This window comes from Physeter macrocephalus, chromosome 18 (assembly GCF_002837175.3).
Source record: "Physeter macrocephalus isolate SW-GA chromosome 18, ASM283717v5, whole genome shotgun sequence".
Taxonomy (NCBI): Eukaryota; Metazoa; Chordata; class Mammalia; order Artiodactyla; family Physeteridae; genus Physeter; species Physeter macrocephalus.
The window spans coordinates 28,685,355-28,712,362 of record NC_041231.1 but is presented as its reverse complement, the minus strand read 5'-3'; the positions used below and the strand labels follow the sequence as shown (position 1 = coordinate 28,712,362).

The 27,008-nt window shown below is 39.0% G+C and overlaps 1 protein-coding gene across 9 annotated transcripts in view; it reads right to left on the bottom strand.

Moving 5' to 3' along the window:
• MAGI1 (membrane associated guanylate kinase, WW and PDZ domain containing 1) overlaps positions 1–27,008 on the bottom strand; it is a 651,320-nt gene that overhangs the window by 257,574 nt on the left and 366,738 nt on the right. For all 9 annotated transcript variants that reach the window (XM_028478786.2, XM_028478787.2, XM_028478783.2 and 6 more), the window contains exon 2: positions 11,108–11,224. In XM_028478786.2, the coding sequence (XP_028334587.1) occupies positions 11,108–11,224 (117 nt within the window). The remainder of the gene's footprint in view (positions 1–11,107; positions 11,225–27,008) is intronic.

Sequence of the window (27,008 nt, the reverse complement as noted above, 5' to 3'; positions counted from 1 at the left end):
GGCGGACTCTCAACCACTGCGCCACCAGGGAAGCCCCCAAAGACTCCTTTTTAAAGAGGAATTAAGCCTAGAGATGTTAAATAGAGTCATTTGCCCATGGTTACATGAGTAGATGTTTCCTGATTCTCCCTAGGAAAGGGGTTCCACTGCTTTTCCTTTTGTCTCTCTTTTTTATTTCACTTCCTAGTCGCATTGATTTACTGGTCTCAAGACTGAGCTTGGTGCCTGTCCTTGTATGTCATATAGTCCTGGGCTTACCCTACTGTGGGATTTACCTTACTCTCTCATAGCTGCCTCTTATAGTGGTTGCCCACTATACTATAAACTCCCCGAGAGCAGAAAAGGTAACCAGTTTGCCCCTAAATGTTGAGCCTCTATCACTGTGACCTGCTCATAGTGGTATTCAATATGTGTTTGTTAAATGGACAGATAAATGGAATAAATGGAGAATGGTTGGGTGAGTAAATGGATCAACTGATTGAAGGAAGGGTAAACGAAAGAAATAAAACCTAGTACCCCAAAAGATCCAATTCTAGTACGTCTCAAACCTTTAATTGGCTGAATTAAGAATGGAGAGATCTTGTAACTGGACTGGATTAGGCTTCTGGTGTTCAAGTATCCAATGGATATTATCCTCGTTGGAGTAAGGTACCACTTCACCATGACTGAGACAAATACCTCCCAAATGAATGGCAATTTGGTTCTATCTTTCAGGCTAGCTAAGTATCTACTACTGGAACTCAGTCACTGCATAAAACCAGGCAGTCAGGGTGCTGTCCACCACCAAGGGCACCATTCACATACATTACGAACTGAAATAGTGCCCCCTGGATTTGTGTAATGTGGTGGCTCTGATGGGATCTAAGACTAGATGAAATTATCTTCAAAAGCATAACAAAAGGTATCTCCTCCCCTCCCCAGAAAAAGAGTATGTTTAATTACTGATTCTTTTTCTTTTAAAAAAAATGTTCTCTAGAGCTATAAATAACAGGAAATATGAGCCACTGGCTAAGAGGGAAATTTCTAGAACAAGGCAACACAGCTCTACCACATATTTGCTGTGACATCTTGAGCAAGTTATTTAATCTTTTTGTTCCTCGGTTTCCCTGAATGTGGAGAGTAATAGCACATACCTACAGGACCATTGTGAGGATTAAATAAGTTATTACACTAATACAGAATAAAACCTAGAACACGGCAAGTGCTCAACGTATGTTAACAATTCTAATGATGATTATTATACTCTTATATTCATCTAGAATCCCATTAGCAGATATTTAGGATCCATTTAAAATTAATTGTTCCTGGGACTTCCCTGGCAGTATGGTGGTTAAGACTCCACACTCCCAATGTAGGGGACATGGGTTCGATCTAAAATCCTGCATGCTGGGCGGCGCGGCCAAAAAAAAAAAAAAGTGTTCCTAATTTATTTTCTAAGATGTATTCAGTGGGTGTATACGTATCTATACACACAGATGCACACATAGTCTGAGCAAAGAAAATGTGGTGGTTACTAGTGGTAGCTTTAGTATCCATGTTGAATGCCTGAGCTCCAGTCCCATTCCACAATTTTAAGACAAGTCATTACTCTTACTAAGCCTCAGTTTACTCATCTGTAAAGGAAAATAATAATAGTTACAGTATTAAACGAGAAACCATAATTAAAACACTTAGCATGTACTTGGTATTCCACAGGTGTTAGATTTTTGTTTTAATATATGCACGATGTCTTTCAGGCTAGTCCTGCTATAGTTAACAGACAAGATCTATCAAAGTACTAACAAAATCTCAATTCTAGGCTAAAAACACATTAATATTAATAAGGGGGAAAAACAAAAACATAACATTCACATAAAATCCCCCTTTCCCAAACTATACTGGTTGGTTTTTTTAAAAAATTTTTGGTATGGCTTTACTTTTAAAACACTTTATTTGGAAATAATTTCAAATTTACAGAAAGTTGCAAGAATAAGAATAGTACAAATTTTTAACCATTTTTAATGTTTTATAGCCATTTGAGAGTAAGTTGCATTCACCATGGTCCTTTATCCCTAAATACATTAGAGTGTATTTCCTCAAAATACAGATGTATAATTAGTTCATTTCAATGCAAGACGAAAAAATGTCACTGAGTGGTTAATAAGTCTACTTTATGCATATTATGGTTGAACTAACACAAGTGACATTTTCTTGTTGTTTAAATTTAAGGTAATCATTTTGGGTAACTCATTTCATATGGAATTTAGGTAAGCCCATCAGAGCATAACTGGTGAAGTGTTCTTACTTGGATCTCAGCATAAAATGCACATTATCCACTAGAGAAGCCAGAAATGTTATTTGTACGTAGTTTTATTAAACACATTTGATACAAGATTTCTTTAAAAATGTATTGCATTTCATTCTCTTGACTTAAATAATTCGTACTAAATCTAAAATTACTAAAACTTGGTAAAAACTTTTCTTAAAATAAATAATAGATGGTAAGGATACTATGAAACTTCTCTGTCCCTACATAAATTGCTGTGGAAATTGCTTTATAATTGCAACAAATCTTGACGAAAAATGTCAGCTAAAATTATAAAGCAATTTAATAAATTAACATGGCTGCCAAATAGACATATTAGTATCCTACACCCAGCCAAGGACTAAGCCATGTTATTAATAGAAGACTCTTTTTCAAATTCAATACATTAATTTAAAAAATGGTCTTTAAGCTGACTGAACCCAGAGATATAAACCAAGAGCATGGACTCTCGGGGGAGGGGAGAACTGGGTTTGAATCTGGGTTCCATCACTATTAAACTGCTCATCCTGAACTACCCACTTATAAGCTCCTCACGCCTCAATTGCCATGCTCCTAATACAGGGATGATAACATTATGCGTCTCAGAGTCTGGTGAAGGTTAAAAGAGACAAACCTTGTAAATCACTGAGCGCAGTACCTGGTACATAGAGTAAGCACTCGGTTAACGACAGATATTATTAAGCAATAAGGCTGGTCTAACATATTTTCATAAGAAGATTATAAATTACATCAACTCTAATTAAACTTAAATCTAAACTCCTATGGCTTTGCCTCGTTCTACACCCCTGAGAACCTTGGAATAAAGAACACCAGCCAAACCATGTTTATGTGAGTGTATTAGCAGACACATATAAATCAAGTCCACTGTAATGAGCTTTTAAGGTCATAGTTTTTCTTTCCTTTTTTTTTTTTTCCAATATGACTCCATCCACTCAGCAAATATACAATGGCAATTAGGGTTAACAACATATAATAACAAATACAAAGAAAAAAGAACATTGGGGGATCAGCTGATGCTGGGAATACACGGAGAATGTGCTATTTCAAGCATGCCTTTTATTGGCTAAATGAGCCAATTATTAATCTTCACTCTGTTCTCACCTAGCATCTAGTGTTGGGTTGTTACTCAAGAAATGTTGGAAAATCATTTTTTTAACTTAGCTTGCCCCCCCCCAAAAGAATTATATAAATCATAAAAATCATAAAAAGGAGAATCATGTACATAAGGCCCAAAGTCTAAAGAGAACTTGGAAGAAAAAAGGGAGAACCCTGGACTTGAGGAGTCATGTTAGAAAGGGGAGGGAAAGGGGGTACAGAAGAAAGAAGACTAGTCTACATAGAGGATGACGTTTGGGAATTCCCTGGCGGTCCAATGGTTAGGACTCGGCGCTTTCACTGCAGAGGGCATGGGTTCAATCCCGGTCAGGGAATTGAGATCCCGCAAGCTGTGCGGCGCGGCTGAAAACAAAACAAAACAAAAAACATATACATACAGGACCTTTAAATAGAAGACCTATGAAGTGCCAATGATCACTGCTGGGGGCTTAGGTACCTCAGAAACATCAGTACAGGTAATGAGACAACAGAGTCCCAGAAAACCCAAGTCAACAACGCTGGTAAGGGGTAGAGCCTGCCAGCCGCTCCAGTCTGCCATACCAGAAAGCCCAGCACTTCTGATGATCTAGCCCCAAGGAGAAGAGAAAATGTTCAAATCAGGAATGTCCAAGTCCTTCTCAGGAACTCACTGATGGGATAACTCTCTCCTCCCTTGGTGAGAAGTAAGAATAGATTCCACACTAATGGTTTCAATGTTCCCTAAGGGGCACTACAGAAATGAGAAGTGGTGCGCTCCGGCATTTATCAGATGGTTGTTATCAGAATAACAAAGGATCGTCCTGCTTCCCTCGAGATCTTTCCATGCCCCGGCAGACATTCAAGTGGATGAAAATTTGTTAATAGTTATCTGAGCCCAAACTCTAACTCCAGATCACATTTAACAAAAAGGTTTTTTTTCTAATCCCATTATTTTTTTAAAGAATTTAAATATATTTTATTATATTTAGCCTCATTTGGTGTTGGGTTTTTTTTTTGGCTGCACTGGGTCTTTGTTGCTGCGGGCAGGCTTTTCTCTAGTTGTGGCAAGCGGGGGCTACTCTTCCTTGCGGTGCATGGGCTTCTCACTGTGGTGGCTTCTCTTGCTGCGGAGCACGGGCTCTAGCTGCGTGGGCTTCAGTAGCTGTGGCTCGCGGGATCAGTAGCTGTGGCACACGGGCCCTAGAGCACAGGCTCAGTAGTTGTGGCACACAGGCTTAGCTGCTCCGCGGCATGTGGGATCTTCCGAACCAGGGACTGAACCTATGTCCCCTGCATTGCAGGCGGATTCTTAACCACTGTGCCACCACGGAAGTGCTCCCATTATTTTTTTAATTTGGCACAAAACTCCTTGCCTAGACTATTGCGTTACTTTCTCAGCTTATACTTGGTGGAACAGGAAACTAGGTCTGAGAAGTGAAACAGCAAGCAGAGGCGGAAAGCCCTTTGACATAGACGATCTTGTGTTTAAAATGTTTTCTATGTATACTATACTGTGTTAAGCACTAGAAAAAGTACAAAACCAAGTCAAAACCATAAGAATTCATCCCTACCTATGAATCTGCCTTGTTGCCAGAACATCCCATCTCATAGGGTCATTCTAGTGGCGCCACATTTAAAGTTATCTGTTAAAATATATGTATTATGTAAGATAGAGTATCCTATACCATAATACGAACCATTCACTTCTTTATTCTAGTTCTTGGCATCTTAGAGGACAGCCAATGGGAAACCAACGTAGAACAAGTAAGACTTGATGGAAAAGGAAGGAAAGGTCAGGTGTAGGCAGTAAGGGTGGGTAAGAGGAGTCTCCAGACCACAGACTGGCTAGGGGCACATGGGAAAATACAGTACTGATGGGTAAAAGGGAAGGGGAGAGAAAGAGTTGAGAACTGATGGAGAAAGGATGAGGACATACACTCTTATTATGGGCAAGAAACATCTGCGATTGAATAGAAAAGGGGGAGGGTTTAAGAGTCCAGTGAGTTTGAGTTTAGATCTTTAATAGTCTGTATGGCCTCCATGAGGCCAGAGTGAGAGATGACCTATGTACAAGCATCATGGCAGGGTACCTGGTACACAGTAGGAGTCCCAAACCTGGAGAGCTGTTATTATTGTTACTAGTCAGAGTTCTGCAACAAGGCTAGGCTTGGTAAAGACTAAAGTGATCCTTTAATATTAGACAGCACTTAACTCTCCTAAGAGGACATGGGCAATCGCCACAGTGAGAAAGTTTCCAGTGACTTTCATCTGATCAGTCCTGGGGATGCTTACAGAACTGTCTACTTCATGTATGGCAACCTGAAGCCTTCCACTCAGGTCAAACACAACCTGAACACAGAGATGCACATTCTACGAAAGAAGCAATGTTCCAACACCCAGTTCTTTATCCTGGCCTCTTGCTGATATACTGGTTTAGTTCATATCATCAGCTCTAATTGTAGAATGAGTTGGTTCTAGGCAAGCCATACTGGAAGCAGCTATGGTTAAGAGAAACTAACACATTCAAATAATACCAAAGGTAATTTATGGTCCTGACATCACAGTCACATTCAAAAATAATAAACAATGCCAACTGTTGGTTAGCAAACGCTAACATGCCCATTAGAATATCACACTTCTACAAATAAAGACCAGGATCACCCCTGTTTACTGCATCAGATTTAAATGGTCCTGGAGATCAAACACGTTTAAACCCTTTGTAAACTCCTTTAAGTCAATGATCAGTGCCTCTTCCACAGATTATAATGATCTCGGTATTAGGGAGAGCCTTGATCAACAACGTGTTGATCTACAGAACAAAACTGACTTATCCTTTCCTCTTTCAGATGACCTCTGCTTGAAAAGAAAGATGCGTTCCATCGCTGTTGAGCCCAGAGAAGGGAGAAGGAACAGGAGGGGTTTGGTTCAGTATTCCGGAGCCCCAGGACTCCTGGATGCGCTGCATCTCATTGTGACAGCAGCAGTAGAGTAAATGAAAAGCCCTGTCAGGTGATGCATTTATCTTCATGGGCAAAGCAGCCGTTCCAAAGCAAGAATCTCAGATGTTGTCACATCAGCTAGGACAAGAAGTCATAAAGCAGGACCGCTATCAGTGCAGGAGGTACAGCGATATCTAGACTGTAATTAGGAGGAGCTGTGAATGGGCACTCTAGTTCCAAGCTCACTGGGAGCCTTGATTTTTTTCCTCTGGGTTGGGATTCCCAGCCAAGTATCAGCGTGGTCCTCAACAGCCATTTTGGAGCTCAAGCCTCTGAGCTGCCCTTTATTCTGAGAGCCTTATGGTAAGAGCAGCTCTGCTGTTTCTCCCAAATGTTATGTAATCAAGAAAAAACAATAAAACAAGAAAAACAAAAAGTGTCTTTATCCATTTCTTCATCTGATCATTCATTCAACAGATATTTATCCCATGGTCTAGGCACTAAGCTAGGTGTGGGCTAGTCACTGAGGTAGATCCAGTCCCTGACCTCAGAAAAATTAGATTCTAACAGGACAGACAGACACGCAGCAGGCGTGTATGCGGTGGAAGGGGGTCAGAGGGGGCGCTGTGGGAGCAGTGAGGAAGGCAATAGGCCAGTCTATGGACGCCTTCCTGGAGGAAGTGGCCTCTAAGCTGAAGCTTATAAGAAGGCTATGAACTGGTTAGATGGAAAGATGGAGAGATAAGAGGTAATAATTTATACCCAGTTACAAGAAGATACCAGGTGTATTCGAGCAATGGACGAAGTTTGTATGACTAAAGAATTGAGGGGGAGCAGGTTGGGAATATAATCAGAATTTGAGGGGGTGGGAGACAGGAATAGTATCCAGATGATTCTGAGAAATGAGAGAAGTGAGCAACACCGATGAGGTTTACATGCATTTCAAATCCATTTATCTTAAGGTGGTTTTTCATGTGTATACCAAAAAAGATCTAATGAAAAATAAGGTAAACTGAGATATCCCAAGAGAATCCTGTAGTGATTTATTTATTTATTTATTTATTTATTTATTTATTTATTTATTTATTTATTTATTTATTCTCCTGCATCGGCAGGCGGACGCGCAACCACTGCGCCACCAGGGAAGCCCATGTAGTGATTTTTTTAAAAGCTGAATAATCATTAGGCAGTTATTAAAATTCTACTGTACACACCAGTGAAATATGTGAAAATCACAGAGAAGATACTTATTTGTAAGATATGGTGCCTTAACTAGCCCCCACCCCCAAGACATGAAACCCCATGATTCTGAACAGCTAAAACTAAAAATTCAGCAATGAGAATGTTTTTTTCTTTTTTCTTTCACTCTCAATAGCCCATGGTATACTGCTCTTATCACATTACTGTCGATTATACCCAGTAAGGAGTTAGAGAACTGATTAAACCCTAACCAGGCTGTTTACTGTGTGATCCTAAGCAAGATATATACTTCTCTGAGCCTCTGTTTCCTCCAATGGACCCATCTCTTAGGGCTGCTGTCAGTACTTGGTGAGACAATGCTGGAGGTGGTATTTCTGGTTCCATTTTACTGAAGAGTAAAAAAAGACTCAGAGAGGTTACATGACCCACACCACGCCAGCCAGCTACAGAACAGCTCTCAGATTTCACACCAGGGCTGACTCATTCTGCATCTAGCTCTTTTTATTTTTATTTTTTGCCATAAATTTTTGGGGGTGGTGATTTTCAATGATAATATAATTAAATTTTAACTACGGTGACATTTTTCATACCATGGGAATAATAAATGTTTTTGAATCACAGCAAAATAAAAGAGAAGTGGAGAATAACAATAACCATAGCAAAATAGCATTGGATGAACACTCTGAGTGGTGAATTGTATGATATATGAATTATATCTCAATAAAGCCAATTTAAAAAAATAGCACTGTACTGAGAAGTGAGTAATGTGGCATTTAGAACTGGTAAGATTTTGAGGAAGTTACATCTGTTACTTCACTTTCTTACCTGTAAAATAGGGATGGTATTACCTGCATTGTGTTTGCCAAAGAATTAGGATAAAATGGAATCCTGAACGGCAAAATCCATCATGGTGCCCAGAAGGCTCTACTACACTATGATGACACTAAAACAAACTTGAGAACAAACAGGTTTTATTTGTCAATTTCTAATGACATGTGAGCCTCCTAAAATGTACAGGAAGTCTACCCCAGCTCGCAAGCACCTGTTCATGAGATCATCCCTTCTCAAAAGACTGAAGTCACTGAACTATTGGCAGCAGGAAGTTCTGGAAAATACAGATTACAGGAGCTCATTTCCCTGTGGCAGAGTTACAGTATCACTGGGAGGATCCATGCTCCAATCAAGGGCTTCCTAATCCATGAGCACAGCAGCTTGGTACACAGTTCTGCTCTACCAGTCACATGGGCCAAAGAATCAAAATAAACACAAATGTGGCCCCAGTTACCCAAGACCATAACTGAATCCCAAGTCACCCCTGGTCTACTCATGTTCAAAGACACACACACTGTGCCAGACTCAGAAACAGACCTCTTCCTGAATTTCCTTCCTGTTTTATGCAGGAAATATAAAATGAAATGTTTCTTGTTTTCTCTTTAGTAGGAAGACCCTTTCCTCATTCTCAGTTTCTGATTTACTGGTTTCATAGAAATGAAACGTCAATACCAACGGCGTTATACAAGCAAAGACAAAACATGATTTTCCACTGTTTTAAAAGGCTGAGGTCATTTTTGCCCCAATTCCTACACAGTGGTAAGCCTAAACTCAAGCCATTTAGCTCACAGTCAGGTCCAATAAATCAGTGGCAAAAATAAATGGAAAAGCTTGCCAAAATGTAACCATAGTAACACCACAGATGCGTCAAGAAATGGTGTGCTCATTTGCTTCATTCCCCATTTCTTAAATTGGAATCTGAGTAGGGGAAAAATTACACAGAGAACAATCATGATTCTGCAATTACTGAATTCTGCAAAACTGCATCCAATCTGCTGTACTGGAACTTCAGAGGCAGCAATGGTCGAGCTACAAAAATAGCCCTGGATGGCTTACGAATTCCAAAGCCCTGGATCTGCGATTTAACAGTTACTTGGTCGTCCTGTGTCTCTGTTTCCTCACCTGTAAAACGGGTATTAAAAAACCCCAACCTCAAAGGAATATTCTAAGAGTAAAACTGGACAGTATATCAGAGATGAGGCAATGACGTGAGGCCCTGATCACCTTTAGCCTTGTTTTTATTGGCTTATCTTCGGGTCTTGGTTTCTTTCTTTATTTCTATAAAAAATAGATAGATAATCCCTGCCTCATTCATGAGATTGACATTAGGAATTATTATTACTAATCCAAGTGTAAGGAATTATTATTAGGATATTATTAGAATTATAGTTTTCAATTCTAATGATGCAAAATTAAAAGAACTGAGGGCCGGAGATTCACATTAATACATTATCATGTTTTCTCTGTCAAATGCAGCTCTGCCACTCAGCAGAAAGAAGCAACCTTGGGGCACTGACCCAAGTTACCTGTAGCCAACCTCTTTTCCTCTTGGAGCCTCGGTTTTATTAATAAGTGAAGTGGAAGGCAGGGCTGTTTTAAAATCTGATCGCTAAAGTTTCCCATCTAGACTTCCATTCTAAGTCCTTGCAGATCCATGGTACGCCTGCAATCAGTTCTGTTCATTATTTTGCAGTAGTACGAGGAAACATTCGCACTCTAGGGCATCACTAGCAAAATATTATTTTTTTAAAGAAAATCATTCATAGCAAACAAATCACAGCCATAAGCAGGGTACCGTGAACTTCAAATTATTCCTCCTTGTTTTTGCTGATTAAAAAAAATATTTCTAAAAACCTGTCAAACTTTGAAGAACTGGGTGATAGAGAGGAGAAAAGAAAACTCCCAAGCAATAAAATCAGAATCATTCTATCTTCTTCTTTTGAATGAAAGCAAATAACTGTATGTCTTCCCAGAATGCCCACCTCATAATGAGCTGTACAGCAATGTAGTTTGGTAGAGCATGGCAATACCTCATGACCACTGAGCTGCCAATTCATCTACCCTATAGGCTGATTCCCTCCTCCATTTCTTCTTTCCTTTCTTCCTTCCGTGCCACAAAATCCCTGATTTCATAGTCCCTACATTTTACGTCTTGCTTTCTCAGATTTGGTCTGATCTGATGGGTCTGGGACTTTGGGTTTTTTAATCTGTGGAAACCATTTCTTCAAAGAAAATCATGTGAAATCATGATTTATGAATCTGATAAAGGTGGGGAGGAAGAGAGAGTCCACTGAGGCATTCCCTTTGCTGGGAGGCTATTAGAGTCCCATGGATCTCCTCAGAGGTCAGTATGAAGACCTCTGGCCTGGTCCACCCCATTAATGACAATCATGGTTAACATTCATGAGGCTTAAACCACGCCCATGCTGTACACAAATGCATTGACGAGCATTTGACTTTGACTTCCTAACAGGTCTGTGAAGTTAGTAGGAGTGAGATGTCCTTTTCACTGTTGTGAAAACTGGTCCTTACAAAGGATAAATAATTTGCCCAGCATTCTCAAGCCGGAATTTGAAAACCGAGTAATTTACCTGGCACAGTAGTGTATTTCCCGTTATCAATCATGACTCCCTGGACTTACGGAGTCACTACGTGAGCAAACTGCCAAGTGTCCCAGAACCAGCTGTTGAGCTCTTATTTCTCCCCTCAACTGTTCACCCACCCACCCAGCAGTAAGACACTCAAACTGGCTACTTACAAGGCACAGCATGGCGGTAAAGGTTATCTCTTATGGTCTGCTGGAGCTCATGATCAGGCGACCCTTTCTGGAACCGCTGATTGAGAAAATGTCGCAGGTCCTTGCTCAGCTTTCCTCCTACAGGAAATATATAAAACAGAATGCATCAACCATCGGGCTTCCTAGAGACTGAGCAGCCTGAGAGCTGTGTGAGGGAAAGGCACGCAAAGCCATTCTAGTCCGCCACCCTCAGTCATCAAGAAGACTTACTTTAGGTTTTCCTCTGCAGGGGAAAAAGCAAGCAAGAATGTAATAAAGATAAAACAGCATTGAAACAGCATTAATTTGGAGGTCCCAGTTCACATAACACTAGGAGGCTCAAATAACAAAGAACTGAAATGAGGCTATTACATTTAAAATATGTGTCGTAGACACTTGCAGACACTATTAGATGGAGTGGATGGCTGAAACCTTAAAGAGGACAATCTAGCAATAGCTGACAGATTACAAAATGTTCTTTGACCAGGGATCCAATTGGAATAAATTTACCCTATGGGTATATTTGCAAAAGTCTGCCCAAATCTCCAGTATTGTTTATTGCAGCATTTTTATAACAGAAAACAAATAAAAATAAACACCAAAAACCTGGAAACAACCACCAGGGATCAACTATAAGTAAAGCACAGTTCATCCATATAATAACTACTCTGCGAAAGCTAGATCTTCATGTGCTGGTACTGCAGGAAAATATGTGGAATTTTACCTACTATCTGACCACTTTTGTGTGAGAAGAATAAAGAAAAGGAGAGACCATGTATTAATGGAAGGAATCATCAGAAAGTTTTTTTTTTGTTTTGTTTTGTTTTTTGTGGTATGCGGGCCTCCCTCTGTTGTGGCCGCTCCCGTTGCGGAGCACAGGCTCCGGACGCGCAGGCCCAGCGGCCATGGCTCACGGGCCCAGCCGCTCCGCGGCATGTGGGATCCTCCCAGACTGGGGCGCGAACCCGGTTCCCCTGCATCGGCAGGCGGACGCGCAACCACTGTGCCACCAGGGAAGCCCCATCAGAAAGTTTTAACAATCGTTTCCTTTAGGGAGAAGGACTTGAGTTTGGGAAATAAAGGAGGAGACATCATTCTTCATTACATAGACAGATACAGATATACAGATGTTACTTTTCTGTGTTGATTTATAAACACTAAACACATAATTTTTTCAAATTTTGTTGCTGTTTAAGCAGTAGTTACCTGGGCTGGTCTATGTGTTTATATCTTTTTAATTCTCTACAGTTCACAGAACAAAACAAAGGCTAAACGAAAGTATATTGTTACAAAAATGTATCATAGAAAGGAGAAGGTAACCAAACTTTTTTTTTTAATTATGAACACAAATTAGAGTGTACAGGATCAGCAGAAGAGGCTTATAGACCAACCCTAACATTCATTCTTAATGAAGAAAACTGCTTCAGTGACAGCTAAAAATAACAAGGCTAACATTGTCCTTCCATTTTTTGACAAGATACAAATTAGGTAAGAGCATTTCTAGCATTAGAGAAACAATGCAGCAAGGCAGTATCCATGTGAACCACAAAATTCGCATCTTCAGATGATAATTTTCCCAGCGTCAAAAAGAGCAAGTCATGAGGATGGTTCAGAAGATGCTATGACCTATGTAGGGGAGGAAACTACTGATCTTTATTTTAGTGTCATGTTCAAACCCAGATTCCCTGCTTCAGCTGATCATTTTAGAATAGACTAACGAAACCCAATTTGACTCTTTTGAGTTGTGGTACATGTAAGGCTTCAAGTGGCCCAAATGAAATGTCACAGGTCCATCTCAGGTCGTTCAATAAACATTTAATCAGTCATCAAATATTTATTAAATGAAGAAGACACACACAAACCCCACGTCCCACCCCTCCTTATAATGGGCACAAGGTTTGAATAGACAGTTCAAAAAAAAGATATATATATATATGATTGTCCATTAAGCACATGAAAAGATATTCAATTTCACTAGTTATCAGAAAAGGGCAAATTAACACCACAATGAGATCCCAGCACCTACCTGCCAGAATGGCAAAATCAAAATCAAGCGTGAGCAAGACTGTGAAACAACAGGAACTCTTTTTATACTGCTAGTGGGTGTATAAAACGTTTCATTCCCTTGGGAAAACAATTTGACACTATCTTATAAAGTTAAACCTTCACTAACCAAATGACCCAACAATTCCACTATTGTTTATGCAAGAGAAATGAAAACAAGTACACGCACTCAGACGTGCATGTGTGCGCACAACTTATAGATGAATCATCACAGCAACTTTATTCATTATATAATAGCCCCAAATTGGAAACAACCCCAACGTCCATCGACAGGTGAATGGATAAGCAAACTGTGCTATATTCAAATAGGATGCAGCACAAAACTTGAAAAGAACAAACCACTAACACATACAGTAATACTGATGAATCTCAAACACATAATGCTGAGCAAAAGAAGCTAGACACAAAAGAGAACATACTGTATGATTCCATTTATATATAAAGCTTCAGAACAGGCTAAACTATAGTGATAGAAAGCAGTCCAGCAGTTACCTGGGGCTGAGGGTAGGCAGAGACTAACACACAAGGGAATAAGATCTATGGAGTGTATCTATGTCAGTTTCCTGGCTTTGCAACTGTACTGTACTTATGTAAGAATGTTACCACTGGAAGAAACAGGGTGAAGGGTACACAGGAAGTTTGAACTATTTTTTTTCCCAACTTCCTGAGAGTCAGCAGTGATTTCAAGAAAAAACTTCTTTGAAAGGAGGAATCACAAGGAAACTTGGGAGGGTGGGTGATTCCAATACAGTAAATATCAATTGAGGTAGTAATAACACAGAGTTATACATTTATCAAAACTTATGGAACTGTAACTGTAATGCACAAACATTAAAGTGGCACATATGTTCCTCATAGCCAGGAGTTTAATGACTGTGTTATCCCCTCTCATTGATTGTGGGGAGCACCTATGACTTGCTTTTTTTTTTTTTTTTTTTTTTTTTTGCGGTACGCGGGCCTCTCACTGTTGTGGCCTCTCCCGTTGCGGAGCACAGGCTCCGGACGCGCAGGCTCAGCGGCCGTGGCTCACGGGCCCAGCCGCTCCGCGGCACGTGGGATCCTCCCGGACCGGGGCATGAACCCGTGTCTCCTGCATCGGCAGGCGGACTCTCAACCACTGTGCCACCAGGGAAGCCCCAGTATGACTTGCTTTTAATCAACAGAATTATGTAAAGATGATGGGATATATGAGATGATATATATGTGATTACGTACACTTGTTTTCCGGTTGCTGGGTTTAAAGAAACCTGTTGTGAATCTTATAGCTACAAGAAAACATATTTAAGATACTCCAAATTCTTCTGAAGTAAAGAAATGTAAAATAGTGACAGCCTCAAATGACTCCATATTCAAAATGTCATTCTTCTTTCTCCAGAACACTCAAAAACGTTCAATGAGCATCTACATTTGGGGTTCTTAATGATGGTATTCCAGTGCATTACTGAACATGTGCATTTAGTGATACATTAATGGCTATAAAATTCACTAAGCCTGTGAAATGTGACTGCAGGCAAATTCCAACTTTGTTTCATCTGGAAAGTCAACTTTAGCCAATTTCTAAATTGACAATAATAATGGATTTTGAAGTATGTATTCTAAGAGTCTAGCAAGGACTATTTCTTTTGCCAAGTAGTTAACTCCTCTCTCAGCTTGTGGAAGCCAGTAGTAGCATGTGTATCAGTTATATTTGATTTATTCTATTTTGTTGTTTTTTTTAGTAACAGCATATATCCTGGTACATAGTTTTTCTATGATGTTCAAAAACTTCCAAGAGTTGGAAAAAAAAAAAAAAAACAACTTACGGAACTGTATATATAAATGTGTGCATTTTATAGTATGTAAATTACACTTCATAAAATCAATTTCAAAAGTTTAAACTATACATTATTATTGAATGACTCTGTGGTAGGCACTGTTGTAAATGCTTAGTTTTCAACTTCCCATTAGAGAAACAAACTGAAAGAGTGGAGTAAGTCTTGGTGGTTAAAACAGACAGGCCCGGAGGCCCGGGGCTTCCCTGGTGGCGCAGTGGTTGCGCGTCCGCCTGCCGATGCGGGGGAACCGGGTTCGCGCCCCGGTCTGGGAGGATCCCACGTGCCGCGGAGCGGCTGGGCCCATGAGCCATGGCCGCTGGGCCTGCGCGAAAAAAAAAACAGGCCCGTATGTAAATCCTGGTTCTACTATTTATTAGCTGGTGAACCCAAGTGCCTTGCTTAATCTCCGAACCTCACTTTTCTCATCTGTAAAAACAGAGCTCTGATGTAACAGTAGCTCTGCTACAATCCTGTTGTGAGGATTAAATGAGATTCAGACACTGCTTAGCAAAGAGAAAGCACTTAATGAAAGATGGAGATTACCCCTAGAGTGGACAACAGTTGAAGCAGTGGAGAAAGAGCTGAGATCAGTCCAAAGATGGACTGTTACTCTTTTTAAAAATTCAGATAAACATAAAACCTATTGACTTACATGGCCAGAAACAAAATACAGGCACAGGGAAATCTGGATTAAAGGATACTTCTAGAGTTTCTGGAAGGGAATAAAACTCTACTTCTGCTAAAATTGTCAGGACACGTGTAAACGGGTTAACATTTAGTGCATGTTTAATACATTCCTGGCACTGTGCTGGATTTGTAGTTCAGAAAATAAAACCAACTGGTCAATCACTGATATGTGATAGTCACACCTGCCAACTCTACTTCTAGGTCTAAGGCACTCTTGAATTTGATCACAAGGACAAAAGTATTTACCAGCAAAATCTCCATTGCCTAGAACCTAGGATATATATTCCCCTTAGAAGACCAGAGTTCTAGACAATAAAAACACACTAACAGTTATCAGTTGAACTGTGAGTAGTGAAGATGTTATGGGATCAAAATGTACTGCCGCCTAAGACAAAAGCAATTCCCAAATCTCAGGATTCAGTATCTTTTTATCCTATATAGGTCCTTATGAGTAAGACACAAAATTCCAAAGAAGACTCAGGATACAGTATCTCTTTATCCCACACAGATCCTTACTGAACATATTCAGTACCTATCAAGGTGAACCAGGGGCACATAGGTTGGAAGCATTCTTACGACATAGGCCCTCTTTGTTTACACTTGAGCTTTACTTTCAAACTAGCCACACTAGCTAAAGTTTATGATCATCAAACTAAAACTCCTCTTTACTGTGGATGTGCAAAAGGGCAGGGTTAACTGTGCTGCCGGTTAACATTTACCTGTGTTCCGTGACATTTGAAAGCGAAAAGCCTCAACCTTCTCGTTACATTAAAAATACTGTACTTTTTGGCATCTAATCTCCAATTAATTGCCAATTATTAATGGGACATGTCTATAAATAAATCTTCTCCTAATTGTCAAGGGCAGTGAGCCAATGAAGTAATAAATTGCTAGAGAAAGAGTTTGTCATAGCATCTTAACTCACTATGAAATTCAAGATTTGTTTTGCAAATGGAAAAGAGAACACAGATCAGTAATGTGTGGAATTTTTTCAAGAAAAGGGTTCGGAGCTTACTTTAAGACACTTTTATCATTTAAATAGGAAAAGGAGGGCTCAGACCCTGTCCTGGATTTGCCATTATTTCATATTTTCATATGTATATACCTGGAATTCTGTGGCTTTTAAATTTACAACAATATAGCTCTATCTCTTTGATTCACATTAGTCTACAGAAATTTAACCACGTCAATCGATGTAATTTTGAATTATTTTAAAGGTTGTATAATATTCCATTTAATAAACATAGCAATTTTATTTCTCCTTCAGAGAGAATTAGGTTATTTCCAATGCTGTTGACAATACAACAAGGCTGCAGTAAGTGTCATTATAATGCTTTTTTTTAAAAACAAACGTGCGAATCTTCTTTTCCTCTAAACTATCTACACCTGGAAATAGACATAGCCATCTTCAACTTACCTAGGTATTGCTAAATTCTCCAAAATGGTAGTGCCAGCTTACTTTTCTACCAAAAGTCTTGGAGACCCCATTTCCCCATACTTAGGCCAAAATATTGCTATTATTAGTGTATCAGGGGTCCTGAGACCACTCCCAGATTTGAAGATTCGCTAGGAGGATTCACAGGACTCAGTATATAATTGTACTCAAATCTATAGTTTATTACAGCAAAAGGGTACAAAGCAATATCAGCAAAGGGAAAAGGCTCAAGGGGGAACAAAGTGCAAAGGAAATCAGGTGCAAGCTTCCAAGGGTCCCCTTCCCAGTGGAGTCACTCTAATTCCCAGGGCAATGTGTGAAATATGCCCGTTAGACACTCAAGGCAGCTCATTACACATAAAGGCCCACAGTTTTTATTAGGAACTGGCCATGCAGACAGCCTCTGCCTGTAATGAAACTAAGCTCCAGACTCTCAGAAGGAAAGAATAAAGCATATCTTTTGCATGAACAGTTAGAGCACAGTGAGCTGCTATTAGTTCTGGGAATGGAAGGAACCCTCCTGAAATCCAAGTTCCCAGATCCCAGCCGAGAGCCAACTTGGTAAGCCACCCTTAAAACTAACAATCATTAACTCTTTTCTGCACTGTCCACCTTTTAAAAATCTTCCTAATCTCATAAAGATAAAATGATATATTGATGTTACACTAATTTACAACTACTGATTACTAGTGAAATTGAACATTCTATCATTTTTTTAATGTTTTATCTCCTGTAACTTGCCTGTTCATATTCTTTGCGCGTTTTCCTAATGGGTTGTCTTGTTATTCTTGATAAGATGCTCTTTACATATTCTGGATATGATTCCTTCATCAATTATTTATGTTACAAACTTTGCTTGTCATTATTTAAACATGAAACAATCCCCTAAAAATAACTGAGTTGTGCTGTTTCTCCAACGTTTCCTCTCCCATGCTATAGTTTTCTGCCAACTCAACCTGAAGCATCATTTTTAAGGTGATGGATTATGAGGGGACTCTGTTTGCTCTGATCTCTATCTCCTAGAATAAAGATCCTAAGGGAGAATGCTAGTCATTAGAAATAGTCTTCATGGTCAAGAAATAAGGTTTTAACATAAACAAAACTACCTATGGAATGGGAGAAAATATCTGCAAATGATGCAACCAATTAGGGATTCATTTCCAAAATTTATACAGCCCAATAACAACAAAAAAACAAACAACCCAATCAAAAAATGTACAAAAGACCTAAATAGATATTTTCCAAAGAAGACACACAGATGGTCAACAGGCACGTGAAAAGATGCTCAACATCACTAATTTTTAGAGAAATGCAAATCAAAACTACAGTGAGGTATCACCTTACAACAATCAGACTAGCCATCATCAGAAAGTCTACAAATAATAAATGCTGGAGAGGGTGTGAAGAAAAGCAAACCCTCCTACATTGTTGGTGGGAACGTAAATTGGTGCAGGCACTATGGAGAACAGTATGGAGGATCCTTAAAAAACTAAAAATGAAGCTACCATATGATCCATCAATCCCACTCCTGGGCATATATCTGGAGAAGACAAAAACTCTAATTTGAAAAGATACATGCACCCCAATACTCCTAGCAGCACTATTTACAATAGCTAAGACATGGAAGCAACCTAAATGTCATCAACAGATCAGTGGATAAAGAAGATATATATGTGTGTGTGTGTGTGTGTGTGTGTATACATATATATATGTATACGTGTGTGTGTGTATATATATATATATATAGAGAGAGAGAGAGAGAGAGAGAGAATGAAATAATGCCATTTGCAGCAAAATGGATGGACCTAGAGATTATCATACTAAGTGAAGTCAGACAGAGAAAGACAAATATTATATGATATCACTTATATGTGGAATCTAAAAAAAATGACACAAATGAACTTATTTATAAAACAGAAATAGGCTCACAGACATAGAAAACAAACTTATGGTTACCAAAGGGAAAGGGGGGATAATAAATTAGGAGTTCGGGATTAACAGATACACACCACTATGAATAAAATAGATAAACAACAAGGACATACTGTATAGCACAAAGAACTATATTCAGTATCGTGTAATAAACTATAATGGAAAAGAATCTGAAAAGAATATATATATACATCTATATGTATACGTGTATATATGTGTTTGTGTGTGTGTGTATATATATATATGAATTACTTTGCTGTACACCTGAAACAAACACAACATTGTAAATCAACTATATTTCAACTTTTAAAAAAGAAGAAATCAGGTTTCCAGAGAGAACATTTTTGAGTTCTCTTCATTCATTCATTTCTGACTGAGAAGACAAAATACAACTCTCCTTGTGTCATATGAGCTCCAGAACATCTAGAAAGTCAAAGAATAGTGTTTCATTACAACTAGAATTTAGACTTTAATACATTTCAAATATTCAAGGCTAAAGAAAAAACATGCATCAGGATATAAAGCTAATCACACCGCCAGATGACTCTCTACTTTAGCACCCTGCTTTTTCAAGTTGCAGGAAAGGTATATTTATTAAGGCAACACAAATGGTTTATACTGCAGTGGAGCTCTTACAGCAAACACAAAAACAAAAACTGTCAGTTCAGCAGTTTGGACTTATAAAGGATAGGGTTTTTTTAATACAAAATTATAAAGTGAAGTAAAATTTACCAGTTTTATAGTCACTCAAACTTACAATCTGACATATATTTAAATGAGCTTTGTCTGAAAAATATGTTTGCTATTTGTTCCTAACACATTTTTCCTGACATTCTTCTTATAGTAAAAATAAGATAAATTACTGTGGACTTAGTGTTTATGGGTACAGAGTTTCAGCTGGGAAAGATGAAAAAAAAAATTCTGGAAATGGATGGTGGTGATGGTTGCACAACAATGTGAACGTACTTAATGCCACAAACTTGTACATTTAAAAATGGTTAAAATGATACATTTTACGTTATGCAGATTTTACCACAATAAAGATATGATAGATTAATTGCAAGATTTGAAAAACACAAAAGTACAACAAAGAACATTAAAAATCACCTGTTACTTGGCACCACCATTAACAGTACTGTATGTCCTAGGTATGTATACACATGTATACATACATACACACTTATAATACGCTTAGACATTGGAGGACATTCAATCACTCACTCAACAAATCTTTCTTAAGTGCCTTCAGCCCGATACTCTGTGGGCCCTGAAGACACAGCGTGACAACACTGAGTTTCTGAGTAGGGATTGACACGCCTGCGTTGCGAAGGACGAACAGTGCTGGCCTCTGGGCAGAGGTAATTGTAAAGATGAGAAGGAAAACGGGAAGCTGGTTTGTTTTGCCAAGTGTCGGGGGAAAGCATTCTAAGCAGAAGGACAGCACGTGCAAAAGTTTCAGAAGCAGAAAAGAGGTTAACATGTTAGAGAAACAACACGACGCTCGGACAAGGGGTAGGCTCAGACTGAGGTTACAACGAGAAGCAGGGACCAGATAATTTTGTACCTCGCAGGCCATAAGAAAAAGTCTGTATTTTATTCTAAGCTCAGTAGGAATCCCACTCGAGGGATTTCAGTCAGGGAGGTGGGAAGGTCTGGTCTAAATTTTGAGAGGACTCTTGCAGCTGTGCAGTGGGTCAAGCGTACAGGCAGGTTATGGGATGAAATCAGTGAAGCTGACCCAACAAGACCTGAAGGGACCTGGATGAAAGAAATGGCCGGGAAGAGGGGCAGGAGGTGACAGAGGCGATGTAATTTAAAGCTGAAACTGAGAGTGCTCATCAGTGTGATAGAGGAAGATACCAAATGCAAGGGAGGAGGTCAAAAATGACTTCTAGGAACTTCCCTGGCAGTCCCGTGGTTAGGACTCCCCGCTTCCACTGCAGGGGGCGCGGGTTCAATCCCTGGTCGCAGAGATACTGTCCCGCATGCCACGCGGCACAACCAAAAAAACAAAATGACTGAAACGTCTGAGCTTAACTGGTCATGAACAGGTCTGAGTGGAATTCAGAGTTCCATGAGGTCCCTATTTGACATGAGATGTGTAGGATCATGCGATGTATGTGATTTATATCCAAATGTTCTAACAAGTAATTCATAAGCATTTCCAATATACTATTAGTACTCAAAATATACTTTTAATAGTTACATAGTATTTTAGCTTATCAATGTATCACAACCTATGTAATCCTTACCAATTATTAAGCATATGAATTGTTTCCACTGTGTTTATCCTCCTTATACAAAATCTACCATTATTTCTGATTACTTTCTCATGATTCTTAGAGTGAAAATATTGGGACAAAAGGCATAAAAATGTTTAAGGCTCTTGACAGAAAATCCCCTCCAAAAAGATTGTATCAGCTTCCCTTCATCCAGCTTGATTTTTAAATGGCTCCAAAATAGCAGTGTGGATTCACCGTAATATTATTAGCTTTATATTCATAGATATTTAGATGTCTTTCCTTTAAAAAAAGATTATAAACAATGCTGTAATGGAAAACCTTGAATATGAATATTTGCTGAAACTTCCTGAAAGCAGAATAAATAAAGCAATGAGTATGAACATTATTTTTAAAGATTCTTGATACATATTGACAAATTGCATTCCATACAGCAATTTCTGAAGGAAATATAATATCACTTATTTGACAATTACAGTGTTCAAATGAGAATGATTTTCTCCTTTTAATTATGTGATTTAAAAAAAAGTTTCCACCAATAATTCAAAGAGATGCCAGGCCTGTATTAGAGAGGAAGCATGGATGGTAAAACTAAGTTTCTTTTCATTCTGAGAAACTGTTGCTTCTGATGAGAAAATTAATTTGGAGAATGGCTTGTTGAGAAATAATGAATGAACTCCATTATCATATGTATTTAAGTAAAAAAATAAAAACAAACAAAAGAACCCTTTTGCCTAAAACACACACAAGTTGGGAACACTCAGTGTGCGAGTTACCTACAGAATTACTTCCAAGTCTCTTCCCCCAAATGATATGCAAGCATTGGTCTAGGTCAGGAGTCAGCAAAAATTTTCTGTAAAGGGCCAAAAGCCAGATAGCACATATTTTCCAGCTTTGGGAGCATATATGGACTCTGTCCAACTAGTCAACTCTGCCTTTGTAGTATGAAAGTAGCCATAGATTATATGTAAACAAGGTTGTTTTCTAATAAAACTTTATTTACAAACACGGGCAGCAGATTTGGCCCAAGGGCCACAGTTGACGAACTCCTGGTCCAGATGTTGGTCCTGCATCTCTGGATGAGCAATTCTCCTTGTGTAATTCTTAGAGTAGAGGGTACTCATTGTCTCCAAGATAAGCCTAAGCAGCATTACCCAGAAGCTTGTTGAAACGCAAATTACTGGACCCCAAGACTTACTGAATTAGAACCTCTGAAGGTCAGGTTTAGCAATCTATGGTTTAACAAGCCTTCCAGGTGATTCTAATACAAGCTAAAGTTTTCAAACCAACGGTCTAAGCCCAGCAAAGTCCCTTAACAAAATGTAGGGAGCTAGGCTCGGAGGATGAGCATATTTTCCTATTTCTCTCATCTCTGGAAAATCTCAAGAGATGCTGCCACTCCACTAGTGGACTAGTAATAACATCTTATAATAAGAGGCACAGTACACATGACTCCAGGCAGGTGGTATCTCATCAGACCTGCAGAGATTGAATCCTTTCCCCTAGTGATACAAAGACTGTTGTTCTTTCAGTCTTGTTTCTGTATAACTTAAAAAAAGAAAAGAAAAGAAAAATGTGCAGCAAGTCTGTCATGTGAAATAGAGTCTGTGGGACAGATTTACGTATGCTGATGAAGCTCTAGAAACTACTATTACATTTAACTCCCCACAGGGACAAGCATGAAACATTCTGGCAGCACTTCAGGATGTCTGCTGTATTATTATTTCCCGTCTGCCTTCTCTGTTCTTTTTTTCCTGGTCAATCTTTTGATAACAAATTTTATCCCACAGTGAGAAGAAACTAGAATTGACCATGGAAAGAAAAACAAGGTTTAAATTCCATCAACTCTATTTTTCTCCTTATTTCCAGCCTTTTGTGATTCTTATATTTATTCCAGTTGAACCAGTGCAGTAGAATAACACCTGTTCTGAAAAAAAATAAAATACTTACGAAAAGAAAGAAGAAAGACAATGTTCCCCTGCTGGCAACATTACATAGCCGATGTGAACTTATGCCTACCCTAACCAACAAACAGCTGCATGACCTCACCAAAAGCTGAAGTCAGATATCTCTACACTCAGAATCTTGAATGGAATCTGAAGATGTGTGTGTGTCCTTCAACAAGACACTAAATACTTTAAAAGACATTAGGCTCCAACAGAACTGTGCTCGGGCAACCTGCTGGACTCAAGTGTTGACAGTGCACATTGATGGAGCACTTCTGACATGCCAGCCACAGGGCTAAGTAACAATTGCACAATCTTCACTCGAAACCAATGAGGTTGGTTCTACATCCAATCCTATTTTACAGAAGAATAAACTAGGCTCACAAATTGCCCCATCACCCAGGTAATATGGCAAAGTGGAAATAAGTGTAAATAGAAGAGAGATGAATTGGGTGTGGCAAGATGTTAACAGCAGGTCACTGACATTATGCTGTTTTTTCACTAGCCATATGGGTTTGAAATTTTTCTAAATACAAAAGAGTAGGGGAGGACCTTCAAGATGGTGGAGGAGTGAGACATGGAGATCACCTTTCTCCCCACAAATACATCAGAAATACATCTACATGTGGAACAACTCCTACAGAACATCTACTGAACACTGGCAGAAGACCTCAGACTTCCTAAAAGGCAAGAAACTCCCCACGTACCTGGCCGGGTGGCTGACAGGGACTTGGTGCTCTGGCCAGGTGTGAGGTCTATGCCTCTGAGGTGGGAGAGCCGAGTTCAGAACACTGGTCCACCAGAGACCTCTCGGCTCCACGTAATATTAAACAGAGAAAGCTCTCCCACAGATCTCCATCTCAACGCTAAGACCCAGCTCCACTCAGTGACCAGCAAGCTACAGTGCTGGACACCCTATGCCAAACAACAAGCAAGACAGGAACACAACCCCACCATTAGCAGAGAGGCTGCCTAAAATCATAATAAGGTCACAGACACCCCAAAACACACCACTGGACGTGGTCCTGCAGACCAAAAAGACAAGATCCAGCCTCATCCTCCAGAACACAGGCACCAGTCCCCACCACCAGGAAGCCTACACAACCCACTGAACCAACCTTAGCCACTGGGGGCAGACACCAAAAACAATGGGAACTACGAACCTGCAGCCTGTGAAAAGGAGACCCCAAACAAACACAGTAAGTCAAGCAAAATGAGACGACAGAGAAACACACAGCACATGAAAGAGCCAGGTAAAAACCCACCAGACCAAACAAATGAAGAGGAAATAGGCAGTCTACCTGAAAAAGAATTCAGAGTAATGATAGTAAAGGTGATCCAAAATCTTGGAAATAGAATGCAGAAAATACAAGAAACGTTTAACAAGGACCTAGAAGAACTGAAGAGCAAACAAACAATGATGAACAACACAATAAATGAAATTTAAAATACTCTAGAAGGAATCAATACCAGAATAACTGAGGAAGAAAACCGGATAAGTGACCTGGAAGATAAAATAGTGGAAATAACTACCGCAGAGCAGAATAAAGAAAAAACAATGAAAAGAATTGAGGACAGTCTCAGAGACCTCTGGGACATTAAACGCACCAACATTAGAATTATAAGGGTCCCAGAAGAAGAAGAGAAAAAGAAAGGGACTGAGAAAATATTTGAAGAGATTATAGTTGAAAACTTCCCTAATACGGGAAAGGAAAGAGTTAATCAAGTCCAGGAAGCGCAGAGAGTCCCATACATGATAAATCCAAGGAGACACATGCCAAGACACATATTAATCAAACTATCAAAAATTAAATACAAAGAAAAAATATTAAAAGCAGGAACGGAAAAACAACAAATAACATACAAGGGAATCCCCCATAAGGTTAACAGCTGATCTTTCACCAGAAACTCTGCAAGCCAGAAGGGAGTGGCAGGACATATTTAAAGTGATGAAAGGGATAAACCTAAAACCAAGATTACTCTACCCAGCAAGGATCTCATGCAGATTCGATGGAGAAATTAAAACCTTTAGAGACAAGCAAAAGCTAAGAGATGAGAGACAATGAAGGACACTACATAATGATCAAGGGAGCAATGCAAGAAGAAGATATAACAATTTTAAATATTTATGTACCCAACATAGGAGCACCTCAATACATAAGGCAAATATTAACAGCCAAAAAAGGGGAAATCGACAGTAACATATTCATAGTAGGGGACTTTAACACCCCACTTTCACCAATGGACAGATCATCAGGAAACACAAACTTTAAATGACACATTAAACAAGATGGACTTAACTGATATTTACAGGACATTCCATCAAAAAACAACAGAATGCATTATCTTCTCAAGTGCTCATGGAACATTGTCCAGGATAGATCATATCTTGGGTCACAAATCAAGCCTTGGTAAATTTAAGAAAATTGAAATCATATCAAGTATCTTAAGAAAACTGAAATCATATCAAGTATCTTTTCGAACCACAATGCTATGAGACGAGATATCAATTACAGGAAAAAAAGAACGGAAAAAATACAAACACATGGAGGCTAAACAATACACTACTTAATAACCAAGAGATCACTGAAGAAATCAAAGAGGAAATCAAAAAATAACTAGAAACAAATGACGATGAAAACATGACTACCCAAAACCTATAGGATGAAGCAAAAGCAGTTCTAGGAGGGGAGTTTATAGCAATACAATCCTACCTCAAGAAACAAGAAACACCTCAAATAAACAACCTAACCTTACACCTAAAGCAATTAGAGAAAGAACAAGAAAACCCCAAAGTTAGCAGAAGGAAAGAAATCATAAAGATCACACCAGAAATAAATGAGAAAGAAACGAAGGAAACGACAGCAAAGATCAATAAAACTAAAAGCTGGTTCTTTGAGAAGATAAAAAAAATTGATAAACCATTAGCCAGACTCATCAAGAAAAAAAGGGAGAAGACTCAAATCAATAGAATTAGAAGTGAAAAAGGAGAAGCCACAAGGCCACCATTACCTGATACCAAAACCAGACAAAGATATCACAAAGAAAGAAAACTACAGGCCAATATCACTGATGAACATACATGCAAAAACCCTCAACAAAATCCTAGCAAACAGAATCCAACAGCACATTAAAAGGATCATACACCATAATCAAGTGGGGTTTGTCCCAGGAATGCAAGGATTCTTCAATATATGCAAATCAATCAATGTGATACACCATCTTAACAAACTGAAAGATAAAAACCATATGATCATCTCAATAGATGCAGAAAAAGCTTTTGACAAAATTCAACACCCATTTATGATAAAAAACCCTCCAGAAAGTAGGCATACAGGGAACTAACCTACCTCAACATCATAAAGGCCATGTATGACAAACCCACAGGCAACACTGTTCTCAATGGTGAAAAACTGAAAGCATTTCCTCTAAGATCAGGAACAAGACAAGGTTGTCCACTCTCACCACTATTATTCAACATAGTTTTGGAAGCTTTAGCCACAGCAATCAGAGAAGAAAAAGAAAGAAAAGGAATCCAAAGCTGAAAAGAAGAAGTAACGTTGTCAATGTTTTCAGATGACATGATATTATACATAGAGAATCCTAAAGACGTTACCAGAAAACTACTAGAGCTAATCAATGAATTTGGTAAAGTAGCAGGATACAAAATTAATGCACAGAAATCTCTTGCATTCCTATACTCTGATGATGAAAAATCTGAAAGAGAAATTAAGGAAACACTCCCATTTACCACTGCAACAAAAA